This window comes from Anoplopoma fimbria, chromosome 7 (assembly GCF_027596085.1).
Source record: "Anoplopoma fimbria isolate UVic2021 breed Golden Eagle Sablefish chromosome 7, Afim_UVic_2022, whole genome shotgun sequence".
Classification (NCBI taxonomy): Eukaryota; Metazoa; Chordata; class Actinopteri; order Perciformes; family Anoplopomatidae; genus Anoplopoma; species Anoplopoma fimbria.
In genome coordinates, this window is record NC_072455.1 from 9,777,596 (window position 1) to 9,790,783 (window position 13,188).

At 39.5% G+C, this 13,188-nt stretch overlaps 1 protein-coding gene across 1 annotated transcript in view; it reads left to right on the forward strand.

The window, feature by feature from the left end:
• ablim2 (actin binding LIM protein family, member 2) overlaps window positions 1–13,188 on the forward strand; it is a 60,668-nt gene that overhangs the window by 18,279 nt on the left and 29,201 nt on the right. Inside the window, exons 3-6 of the mRNA XM_054601110.1 lie at window positions 3,875–4,058; window positions 8,248–8,360; window positions 8,672–8,798; window positions 10,238–10,331. Of these exons, the coding sequence (XP_054457085.1) occupies window positions 3,875–4,058; window positions 8,248–8,360; window positions 8,672–8,798; window positions 10,238–10,331 (518 nt within the window). The remainder of the gene's footprint in view (window positions 1–3,874; window positions 4,059–8,247; window positions 8,361–8,671; window positions 8,799–10,237; window positions 10,332–13,188) is intronic.

Below are 13,188 nucleotides of genomic sequence, written 5' to 3' on the forward strand. Positions count from 1 at the left end.
GGCTGACTTTTCCTTCCCCTGTAGAATATGCACCATGCTGTTGTCCTGATTGGGTTCGCTTCGCTTTTAGAAGGATGTAATGCTCTCTGTTAGTTCTAGCTCTATAAATGATGAATTGGCTCCAACTTGAACTCATATGGGCTCAGCTGCTGAGCTGCTTTAGCAACTAAGGTATAATACAGTAAGAAGAGGAGTCTACATGCCAACAGGCAGCGCAGGTATAAATAAACAAGGATTGAAAGACGAGTTGACAGGAAGCAGCACTCTGAGTGCCAATTTCTGTCTCCAAGTCTTCCAGCCATCTATGTATCTCTCTATATATCAGAGCTGTTTTTAATTCTTTAAGTGCAAGTCTGAGACAATCTTAAGTATTAATGACGGATGTGGTTCAGAGAAAGAGCCACTAATCAGTAGATTGCTAGTTCGATCCCCCGCTCCTCCAGTCTGCATGTCGTAGTGTCCTTGTGCAAGATACTGAACCCCAAGTTGTTCCGGACTTTTGTGCCATCAGTGAATCAATGTGTGTGAATAAGTGAATCTTGATGTGTTTTGAGTGGTCAAGAGAATAAAAATTCAAGTCCATTAGTGTCAGAGCTTTTTCAAGTGTAAAGTCTGTAAAAGTAAATCTGAAGACAATTATCTTAAGTCATTCAAAACAAGTCTAAGTAGGTAACAAGTCTAAGTATGTAGCAAGTCTAAGTGAGTAACGAGTCTAAGTGAGTAACAAGTCTAAGTGAGTAACAAGTCTAAGTGAGTAACAAGTCTAAGTAAGTAACAAGTCTAAGTAAGTAACAAGTCTAAGTGAGTAACAAGTCTAAGTGAGTAACAAGTCTAAGTAGGTACCAAGTCTAAGTACGTACCAAGTCTAAGTAGGTACCAAGTGTAAGTAACAGCTCTAAGAAAGTAACAAGTCTAAGTCTCAAATTATTTGAGAGGAACCAATATTAAGTCCAAGGTCTGTCCAGACGAGTCTCAAGTCAAATTTCAAGTTATTTGAGACAAGTTTGTCATTATGATATTTATTAGTTTTATTGTTGTGGGATTTAACCAAGCCAAAACTCACCACTGTTTTGAAGTCTCAAGTTGGTCTCAAGTCAAGGCTCAAGACCTTATTTTTGTGAGTTCGACTGGAGGCCAAGTCTCACGTCTCAAGACTATGGCTCTGCTGTATTGGCCAGTTTAATTACACAACTTTTTAAACCTAAAAAGCTATGTTCCAGAATGATTCAGTGTTATCAAACCAGCTCTATGTAGTGCCAGAATCTGCTTTTCCTTGGGTATTTGGCTTACCATCATTGTGGAGAGTTTTAGAAAGGTTCTAAAAAGAAATATACAATGGGTGTTTAATGAAAATATGCTGTAAGAGTGCTTTAAAACTCGAAATGTCCTGAATTTAACCTTATATCAGACAATGCCAAAAGAGCCCTTTGATCCCAAATTTATACAACCCATTCATCCAGTTTTCTAGTCTGCTGCTGTTAACTTCATCAGCCCAGAACATTATCTCATTCTAGACAGGTTGCCAGACATCTGAACCGGATGTGAGGGAGCCGGTGGAAAGTATGTCGTCCACTTCCTGTGAAAACATTCCTGCTCGTATTGTTATGGTTGTTTTATTAGCATGCCGTAACCCCTCTGTGGGCTTGATAACAAAGTGAAATAGTGCAAATACTAGAGGGAGGTTGTCCAACATGTCGCTTAAAGTTTTTACAAGATGATAAAAGGGTGGGAGAATTTGATTGTTGCATAAGATAATGTTGAAGTTTCAGTTTAGTGTTTACGGATTTAGACTGAAGAAAAACATCACAAATCTTGAAACCAAAAACCAACTCTTTAATGATATACCCCAAAATACCTGTGTTTACATTACTTTTTTCACTTTGTAATATAGAGCAAAGTTTGGAAGGTTTGCAATGTCTCAGAATAGAAAAACAAAACTATTGACCTGCAGTCATTAACAGCTTAAGTCCTTGTTTTTAAATTCTCAATTAGAAAATGTATGTAGGTTCCATTGGTAGCTAACTAGTTTTATTGGGCAGAAAGCTGACGGGGGTTGTACTGCTGGTTGGAACTTTGTGTTTAATTGTTTGAGCTATCTGCCAGTATCATGGGCAGTTTACACTGAGACCTTAATGACCTCGTACCTTCTCACATTACTGCAAGGATGAATGTGTGTGTCTTGCAAATGTTATGTGTGTGTGTGATCTCACCAAGAGGCTACAAATGTGTTTTACTTTCACACACCCCTGCAGGTTTGAGACAGTGTGTGTGCGGGTGTGTGTTCACAGAGCTGCCATGGAATGCAACACGCAACTAATGCAAACATCTCTCATTTATGTTTGCTGTCATTTTTTCCAGAAAGAAAGAATGGAGGGAAAAGAAAAGAGTGGTGATGTTTTTGCTAAAGGAGTGAGAAAACAGAGCGAGATTTCCCCTGAGGGTGTGACTGGTCTGTGATGTCATGTGGTTGCCAGGGTCACTGTGTGTAATCACTGTGAGTTCATGAGAGAGGACGATGATTGGAGTTCTTGTCATGTATTGTTAAGAGCCAGACAATATGCACAGTGCAGTCTTTACACACACACACGCTTGTATAATAACACAGCCGTTCTGAAAGGCTGATGTGATCGGCTCTTTAAGCAGGTTGAGGAAAACAAACCAGACATGTGAAACTGGCTCTGGTCACTGCAATGCCTCCTCTGCTTTTTGATGCTTTTTAAAGCATCACTGCAAGTCTATAAATAAGTGTATTTATAGGTATGTGTCTTTTATAGTATAGTATAGTATAGTATAGTATAGTATAGTATAGTGTAGTATAGTATAGTAGTGTTTGATTAATATGGTATAGTATAGTACACTGTGTACTCTCCTCCGGTCTGCATGTTGAAGTGTTCTAGGTCATATTCTGCCCTCAGTGTATGGATATATATGTTAATGTATTATGTAGCATGTAGTATAAAGTACTTTGAGTGGTCAAAGGACTAGAAATATATATATATAAATAAAGGCCATTTGTCATTTACTGTAGATACTGTAGTGTAGTATTGGGTAGTAAAGTACTATATAGTAGTAGTACAGTTTAGTTTTGTATACTGTAGTATAGTATAGTACTGTAGAGTATACTGTGCTAAAGTATAGTGTAGTTTACTCTAGGACAGTTTCGTATTATATACTGTAGTATAGCATAGTACAGGAAAGTGTACTGTACTACAGTTTAGTATAATTTACAGTATAATATAGATTGATGTAGTGGAGTAAAGATATCATCTCAACATTTTTGAAGGAAACAAGGCTAAAGGTAACAATCAATATGATCATTAATCTAAGAGTGCAGCCATGCTAGCCACTGTGGGAGGCTGTGCTTAGATACAGTGGTGCATTGAGCTAGTAATGGACCAATATGATACAATTTACAACCACATTAGAGATTTAGAAATGAATAGGAGATTTAGAAACGAAACCCATATCTATAAAACTCATTAAATTCATAAAATCCAATAAAAAAATAATTTCATTTCATGGGTTGCAGCTTGGGTGCTGCTCGTGGGACATTACAAGCTAAACAGAAGAACTTATATACCTTGTGATCAGTCAGCTGCATTAAGAAAAGATGTATAAAAAGAAATCGTCATAACATGTCTGATGCCTGCAATAAGTTTTGTCATATTTTTAACAATGGCTTTGGTTTAGGAGTTAGCTTGAAGACGTCCATGTTGCATGGGAAGCCAAGTATTTTCTTTTAAATGTTTTCAGTCATCAGTTTTGTCTACTATATCTCCCTCTTCTTTGTTCCCCCTCTTTTGTCCATCTTTCTCTTTTCCTATTCTTCTTCCAATACCCCTTCAACCTGCCTCTTCTTCCTCTCTTATTGCAGTATGCGGTTGTGAACTGGCACAGGGAGGATTCTTCGTGCGACAGGGTGAATACATCTGTACTCTGGACTACCAGCGACTGTACGGGACTCGCTGCTTCAGCTGCCAGGACTTCATTGAAGGAGAGGTGGTGTCCGCCCTGGGAAAGACCTACCACCCCCGCTGCTTTGTCTGCGCCTCCTGCAAGTAAGACACTGTCCAAAACCATATTTAAAAAGAGCTGTATTTACCGTTTTGAACATAGAGATAGACATTACCCCAATATATCTTTACATAGCAGCTATTATCTGCTATGTAAAGATATATTGGGGTAATGTCTATCTGAGCAGAGAATGAAGCGTCATATATACGGCTTCCCAACCGAGCTCGCCTTCACCATGCTGAGAACTTTTGAGAGGCAATTGTAAAGCTCTCAATCCCACATATTGTGCCTTTAATTCACATATGATTTGGCTGCTTCTTCAGCTGTTGTTTTTCTTGCAAGACTTGTAATTTATCTTCGGCTTTTAAAACAGTGAGGTGTGACATTACTTAATCTTGAGTGTAATAACCAGTTCAATTTGATGCACTCCTCAAGTTGAAGAACCGTGACTTAAAAAAAGCAGGTAAACAACCCATCTGGCTAGTGACTGTGAATAGTGACACGGTGAGTGTGTCAATGTACTTTGAAAATTAAAAAAATCCAAGATAAGTAAATAAAATCCATCACTTGTACATAATGTGATGACTGAAAACTCCAGAACAGCTACTAAATTGACCATGAGGTGACATTGTTCTGTGAACCAGATAGTTCAGTTGTTTTGAAGTGGGGTTGTATGAGGTACTTATCCATATTCAGTGTATTACCTACAGTAGATGGCAGTCGTCACGCCTCCAGTTTGGAGAAGCAGACATGAGTACCGGCAGAGCAGCAAAGCAATTTCCTGCTGCGGACGGGGACGTCAGTGAAATGTATGTTAGCCATTTAAAACAAAGGCCAACCGAAAAAAAAATACAGTTCAAGTGTACGCTTCATTGAGAATATTTTCACTGGTTTACCTTGCTGTGAGACAGATATACAATCTATGTTTGCGTCGGGGAACTGAAGCCGTTATCTATGCTCTTGCCAAAGCAACTAGACTCAATTGAAAAAACTGTAATTTTACCTTGCAGAACAGAGGGGTTGCTGGTCTACTTCAAAAGACTCAAACTATCCATTTAGGACTTGACTTAGGACTTAAACATCCCCACTCAAACTATTTATATACATTGAAATGCCTCACTTTATGTGACAGAATTGAATAGTCTTACTTTAACGCACAATTATAGTATCATCAGCTTGTTGCCTGACCCCTCATTGTACGTCCCATGACTTAAAGTTAAAAATTGCACCAGCATCAGCATGTACAAGTACATAAAACTATAATACTCATACATGTCAAGATATAGAAAAGCACATGAAGACACGTGTCACTGCAAGTCAGAGGCATCTTCACCTTTTTCCATCTATGTGCATGATTCTATCGACCATGTAATGTGTGTGTGTGTGTGTGTGTGTGTGTGTGTGTGTGTGTGTGTGTGTGTGTGTGTGTGTGTGTGTGTGTGTGTGTGTGTGTGTGTGGATGACCAGTGTTGTTTCTCAGGCCTTGAAATGTAATGGGAGCTTTTCTCAGGCAGGAATTCTGAGCGTGTGGTTATGTGTGTGTATGTGTGCATGTGCTATCATACCTTGGTGATCTGAACTGAGATCAGCATGTTCCAGTTTGGTGTTTGTGGTTTGTAATGTGATCATTAAACTTCAGTGCCCCTCTTATAACAAATATCGCTTTTGTGATGAAAAAACACACAGGCTTGTTGTGTGGGATTTCAAAATAGGGCTGAGAGAAAGAGAGCAAATGCTGCCCTTAGCCATGTGTGTGTGTGTGTGTGTGTGTGTCTCATGGTCACATTGTTGATCATAGTTAATTCATCAAGAGTAATCCAGCTCTGTTTTTCACTCTTACTGTCTGGTTTTCTGCCTGTCTGCATGCAGGTGCTGCTTTACAATTCACCTGTGGCTGTACATGTCTATCTGCCTCTGTCTCTCTACATACACTATGCCTGTATTTCACTGTTAAGGGTCAGGTCACACATTCAACTCTGATAAACTGAGGTTTCACGAAAAGATTGCATTGGAATGACCTCAGGTTCAATATAAATATACACATATATAAATAAATATACCAAAAAATAAAATAGTAAAGGAACCAACCTGGTACTGATGAGTGAAATAAACTAAAGATTATGTAACAAGGTACGATCAAGTTTTGTTACATGATAGTACCGGTTGATCTTTGTTTAGCGTGTATGAATGCAAACATTTCTAAGGTTGATGGAAATGTAATTTACCTTTGCAGGTTTTTTGACCTGACAATAGCACTAGAAATTGAATAAAATTTAATCGATCACCAAAAGGGAGCACACATACCTGAACCACATTTCATGACACTCCATATTGTAGTTGTTGTAACATTTCTCTCTGAACATCATGTCAAACATGTCTAACTCATGGCAGCGAATATATACTGTAAGTGGGAATTTAAAATAGATTTTAAGACTTAATATGTCAACCTTAAAAAAGTACTTTTTTACTGTTTATACATGGATTATCTATAATCTCAGCCCAGTCTGCCTGAAAGTATTCCTCTCTCAGTAGCTGGCTGTGACAGTTTGACAGCAGCTCTAATATCATATTTCTAAGCTGTAGGAAGCAGCATGTGGCAGCCAGTCAGAGCTACTCTGCCATGGCATCGTCACCCCTTCTGTACTTAGTGAAAGCAGCTGTGTGGGAGCAGCACATACAAACAGCCAGGAGACATTACCATTATTCATCGTTCGTAATGTCCCTCTTCGCTGTATAATGGCATTTGTCTCTAAAGGCATTTGGCTGGTGAATGAAAATACAATAAATCAATTTATCAATTTGATAATTTTTTAGCAACAACTTCAATGTCTCAATGTTGAATCTGTAATCAATGTGCCTTAATGTGCACTTGTTCAATTGCCTTCTAGAGGCTGCCTTCCAGAACAATGTAAAGAAAAGTGGATAACTTTGTTTCGTAAAAGGTTAAGATCTCAACGGCCTGTATAATGAGGTCCAACACTTATGTTAGGACTGGCTTGCAGCTCATTTTAAAGGTGTTGGATGAGTTGAGGTCAGGGCTCTGTGCATGGCAGTTAAACCATTTATTTATGCAGCAAGCTTTTTGGTTTTGGCATGGGGCAACTGTTGCTCAGAAGGTAGAGCCGGTCGTCGATTAATCAGAAGATCGGCGGTTTGATCCACGGCTCCTCTAGTCCATGTCGATGTGTCCTTGGGCAAGAGACCTAACCCCGATTTGCGAAACACAACACAAAAAGTTGGAGGCACACTATTTTATGGGGAAAATAAACTATGTGCAGGATGCTACTTCTTTTTATCATTCATAGTAAGAGTCTTGGTTTGGATGTTCCACATTATGCAGATGACACTCTTATTTACCTTTTCCCCATTTTCTTAAAAAGAGGTTTTGTTTCATTTGCAATCTTCTATGAACACGTACAAAACTAAATTAATTGGAAGGGCTTCTAAATGCAAAATAAACAAAACAAAAGAACAACCCATCTTATGCCTTTTCTGAAATTGAGAATCTTGTTTCTTTTGCTTTTTTCTGTTCTGGAGTTTGTGGACATGACCTACAGAAAGCTTTTTCTCAATGCCTTTACACTTAGAAACTGTTAACCACCATGTTCTGAAGTTTATTACAAGCAGTCCTAGACCAAAACGTAACCAAACTTTTGTGATGTGGTGTCCACACTTTAGGGAAATCCAATCCAATGAATCCAATAAAACTCTGGTGAAGAGCTCTTTGAGAGTTTCTTTTTTCAAGCGACATTTTTTATTTTTTTTAAATGTATACACTTGATGGGTAGTTTAAGCCTTATTCTCATAAACTTGTAAAAAAAAAAAAAAAAAAAGAATTAAATTAATACAAAAGGCTGATCAATACAGACATAATTAAAGTTGTATTGAAGTTGAACCCAGCATGTTGCCAAACAACATATACAAAAATGTCCATTAAATGTCTCTGCGTCATGATAAAAAACACATCTAGTCTTCAGTATATTATTATTGTTTATACTTCATATATCAGAGGACTTATTCAAGTGTGGAAGGATTTTACTAATCCGTCTACAATGAAACCTTGCTCACCCTGCCTTATAAAGCCACTGAGGCACCTAAACTAGTTGTGTCAGATGATGGTCTAAATGTTGTTGCAGTGGCTTAGAATGACTTTGTAAGCTTTGCGAAGCACAAACCATATCATTCCAAGCCCCCTACACATGTCTTGATTTTCCATATGTTTTTTGTTTGCAGACAGCCATTCCCGGCTGGCGACCGAGTGACATTTAATGGGAAGGAGTGTATCTGCCAAAAGTGTACCCAGCCTCTCGCTGCCAGCAGCCCTGCACCCATACAGGCTGTCCACAGTCAGTACTTTGTTTATCTCTCTCTCTCTCTCTCTCTCTCTCTCTCTTTGATTGTTTCTCTAAAACATATATCATGCCAGACTTTTGCACCCTGCAAACTATATATTTTTTCAAACTGCTCGTTATCATTACTTTCTGTACCATCCTTTCAATTTGCACTTTCTTAAATTGTTTTAGGTCATTCCACTCTCAGGATGTCAAATGTTCATTTTGTCCAAAGTACTGTAGAAGGAACTCTCCCATGCAAGAAAAGTCACCTTTAGCATAACTTCTCATTAATTGTCAACTAAACTAATGTCGTCTGTCTGCAGACTGCTGCGGCTGTGGGAAGGAGTTTAAGAATGAACAGTCCCTTGTGGCGCTGGACAAGCACTGGCACTTGGGCTGCTTCAAATGTAAAGTGTGCAACAAGGTGCTCAATGCCGAGTACATCAGCAAGTAAGTCAGTCTGGCTGCTGTTAGTTCATTAAAACTATTACCACTATGCAAAGGGATCCAGTATGTTAAGCCAATATGAGATGGTTAGTATTTGATGTCACAATACTTTCTATCACTTGATGATGTTTTTATTTTGTCACAAAAATTTCACCTTTGCTCAGGTAGAGGCTGAAAGGAGGCGCCAGAGCTAAGATTCAATGTTAAAAACACTTTATCTTTTGGAACAAGGCGGGTTTTTGGTCAGACCAAAATATCCAGTTCAGTTAACAAATGGAGTTAAACTGCTCCATGAGCTAATAACAAAATCTAAAGCTGTGAATATATTACACCACTTTGTGCCTGTCTTCCTGAGCTACCTGTAATGTAAATCAGGACTGAAATAACAACTTCATCATTCATTTTACTGTATATTCTTGTGCACAGGGATTTGCATCCTTTGTCCAGCTTGTGGTTAGTTTTATGGTTCGGGAAAGATTCTGATAATTATTTGAGCTTTTATCTCTACTGTTTACCCTTTTGTCTTTTATTATGGCATTTAGCAATTTAGTTTGCATTTAATGACATTGTGTGACATTGCTTTGTGTGCTACCTGTGAAGTTTTTGAATAGAGTGATAAGTAATTAAAAAGTAAGAGTAGATGCTGCTTAGACAATCGAAGAAACCAATGCTTATTTTGACAGAATGTATTCACATTTTTTCATACAATGCTAGAGCCATCCTCAGACTCATAATGCAATAATTGTGAGGGCCTGGTAGGGTTTGGACCCCAGAGCAGAGACAGGACGCCGGTGTATATATACAACAAAGAGTTTGTTAACAACATTATCAAAAAACACGAAGGGGGCAGGGGAGGCAGGAGGCTGGCTGGCAACAAACACACCGATCCAGAGGAGCAAACACATGGAGGCACCAGAGCAAACAAAAGGGCAGGTGGAGAGACTCACCGAAACCTGCCAACACGAGTGAGAACAAGATGTCAAAAAACACACAAAGGCAACACTATACGATCTAGATGTCAGCTCTACCGAAGGAAACGGAATTATCTGGCACTGAGGTGGAGTTGAAGCCAAGCTTGATTGAGTGTGTCTGATCAGCAGCCAGCCACGCCCTCCTGCCACACACATGCCCTGCAAAAGAGGGGAGACACGAAAAAGAGAGGGGAAGGAGAAAACAACAACAAAATATATCTAGGGACCAAACCGAAACCTAACATTAATGGGCTGCTGGAGATAGTAAATTACACCGGTTGTACTTTTATTTGGTGTGAAATGTTCACAAATGGTGGAAATATAATTGTGTCATCATGTTGAGATGTCTGCTGCATCAGTTCCATCCAGCACCTTCCTTAAGTCTCTGAGCTGTCTCCTGATAGATGTGAAGTTTATGTGATGCTCTGTGCTGTCTCTGATCTGATGACTTGGTCTGTGTTGTTCGATCAGAGATGGAATCCCCTTCTGTGAGATGGACTACCACGCCATGTTTGGAATCCAGTGTGAGAGCTGCAAGAAGTACATCACTGGAAAAGTCCTGGAGGTAACAATACAGTAGAAATACTCTGTGGTAGCTGTTAGCATGTAGTTTATAGTTCAACTTCCACTTTGTCCCTCAAAAACATCTTAAACAATCTCTCTAGGTGTATGAACAGGTGTGGTTTGGAAAGAGAAATATAAGAAATAGGTGAAAAGATAAAATATGATATGATTCATGAATAGGTGAATTGAATAGAATACACAGATGAATGAATGAATTACCAGGTGAAAGACAGCCTTCCATTTTGTTTGATGGCTTTATAACTATAGTGTCCATTTATTGAAAATTCAGTATCATTGTGAACAAACTATTATAATACTGTTAAAGGCCAGTCTGTTCTGCAGCAAACTGCATAAAAAGGCCTAAAGAAAACTTCTTATGCATAAAGACTATCAACATGAAATATTTAATAGGAGTTATGTGGACATATTTTTCTAATAAAACATTTTTCACTCACAATCATCACATTGTCATGCAACCTAGCCTGCAAGCAGAGTGGTTAAGAAAAGACAGTAGAACATGAACAATAGAAATGAGGGAGAGAGAGATTGACAGGGTTGGATGAGAAAGAGTCCATTTGAGAGGCAGGTAGAAATCAGTGCAGGGGAATGTGGTTCTAGTGAAGCGGTCTGTTGTTCTGCGGTGATGATGGGATGGGACATGGGATACTCTCCTTTGGCAGAGAGAGGAATGAGAGGAGGAGGAGGAGGAGGAGAAGAAAGCTTTTACACTGGGGGTCTTGGAAGCTCCTGCTGTGACCTTGGGACAACAGAGCAGCATTATGGGGACAAACAACAACCCCTGTCTCTCACATTCTCTCTTCTCTCTCCTCACATGGCGGTCTCTCCGTGCTCTCCTTTCATAAACACCTATCAGTTTCCAGTGTCTTGAGAGCAATGGGGACATTAGAACATTGGTGTGTGTGTTTGTGTGTCGATGACATCATCCACTTCCATTTCCTACAGTATTGTGTCACACCATCATGTGAATACCTAACTGTTTGGTCCTATAGTATCTGGAGCAGAAGACCGTCAAGCTGGATTAAAAGCACCTGTTCCTATAAAGTGTGTGAATGTGTGTGTGTGTGTGTGTGTGTGTGTGTGTGTGTGTGTGTGTGTGTGTGTGTGTGTGTGTGTGTGTGTGTGTGTGTGTGTGTGTGTGTGTGTTTGTTTGTCTTTGTGTGGTTCGGTTGTAGGGAGTGGTCTTGTGTTTTTTTATTGCTCAAGACAAGTTTTTCCTTACGACTGTTCTCCTTTCACCACCTCATTCCTCAAGAGGTTGAAAGGAAGGTTTCAGGTTACTATTGTAAGATATTAAAGATAATTCTACATGCTATCTAATAAAAACTTTCAAACTTTCTACATTGTTATTCCTCTTAGAGATTCTAGCGTGCTTCATAAATACAGAACCCAGCTCCTTGGTATCCTTTGTTATTTTTAAATCAAGTCCGTATATATCAGTATAGAAACCATATCCTGTCGCTCCAACTGTGCTGTGTTGCACTCTGAAACAACAACAGAAAGACTGAGCATACAAATGTCATGCCGTTTGGTTGAGATCAAAGAGTGTGCTTAGTGTGGACATATGGAGACAATAGCTAGAGCTGGCAGAGGTTGAATGGAACTGTTTGTGCTAACATCTTTGTTGCCCAGCAGCTCATCGTTGTGGCTGTGCTCTTATTTATTACTATGCAGAAATCACCTGTCAGTCAAGTGTGAGTGGGTGTTGTGATGTATCTTTCCATGGATAAACTGTTAGGCCATCTGCACTGGATAAGCAGTATGAGGCGTGTTCACCAAAAGTTAACAACAGCAGCGAGTGCCAGGGAATTTAAACAACAAGCCAAGTAAAGACTGTGTTTAAGTTTAACACAGTTTTCAGGATGCACTGGAAATGGTTGTCCTTTGAAAATAAGTTTAGTAAGAACCCTTCTATTAAGAAAGGTTTGAGGCATCGTCAATCACTGGTCACGTTATCTTGTGTTACAGACAGCAGTAAACTCATTGGCTGCACTTTGACAGTTCACTGACAAATGTGGTCAAAGTTTAAGCTTATTGAACTTTGAGGCAGGCGATATGTAAAATTCAACACCCAAGATAGCGCTGCCCTGAGGTTCAATGTCTTTGCTATCTTTGAGAAAACAACAATGCCGGACAAAGATGATTGTATGCAGGTCGCTGATGGGCAGGTGTGAATGGGTGAATGATGACATGCAGTGGTAAAGAACTATGAGTGGTCGTAGGACTAGAAAACGCTATACAAGTACATTTGCCATATTTATTTCAGAGTAGTAAATGTCCCAAACACAGTTTGATGTATCTACACTTGACTTGATGAAATACTGACCACAAAAAGCATCAGTGGTTTTCTCTCTGTTTGTGCTGTAGCCATGTCCGACTGATCAAAATCCATTCCAATCTTCTAAATGGATCACCTCTCTCCTGGCTGTTTCTGCAATAAGGGTATGGACAGGTCATTAGAAAAAGGGTCATTTTGAGGAAGCAAATGGTCTGTATGTAAATGGGTAAACTGCTCTTTCACCACCTGCCATGATCTCTCCCAGCTTTACCACAGCTGCTTTAAAAATCCTTAACTCTGAGGCTCAGCCACAGACCACATCCAGCTACAGCTGGTCAGCCAGGGTTGCCTTTCCTAAGTAAACCTTCCAAAGATCAGCTTTAGAGTTCGACCCCCCTCAACCGCTCCTCTTCCTTGACTAAACAGTCCCGCAGGACATTGAATAGGATCATTTTCCCCTCATGCAGCCTTGGATTCTGACAGAGGAAGGATTAGATTGCAGTGCTTCCTTTTTCTGCGGCATTCTCATGCTTCCAATGTTTGAATTTCAATCCAGTTCTGG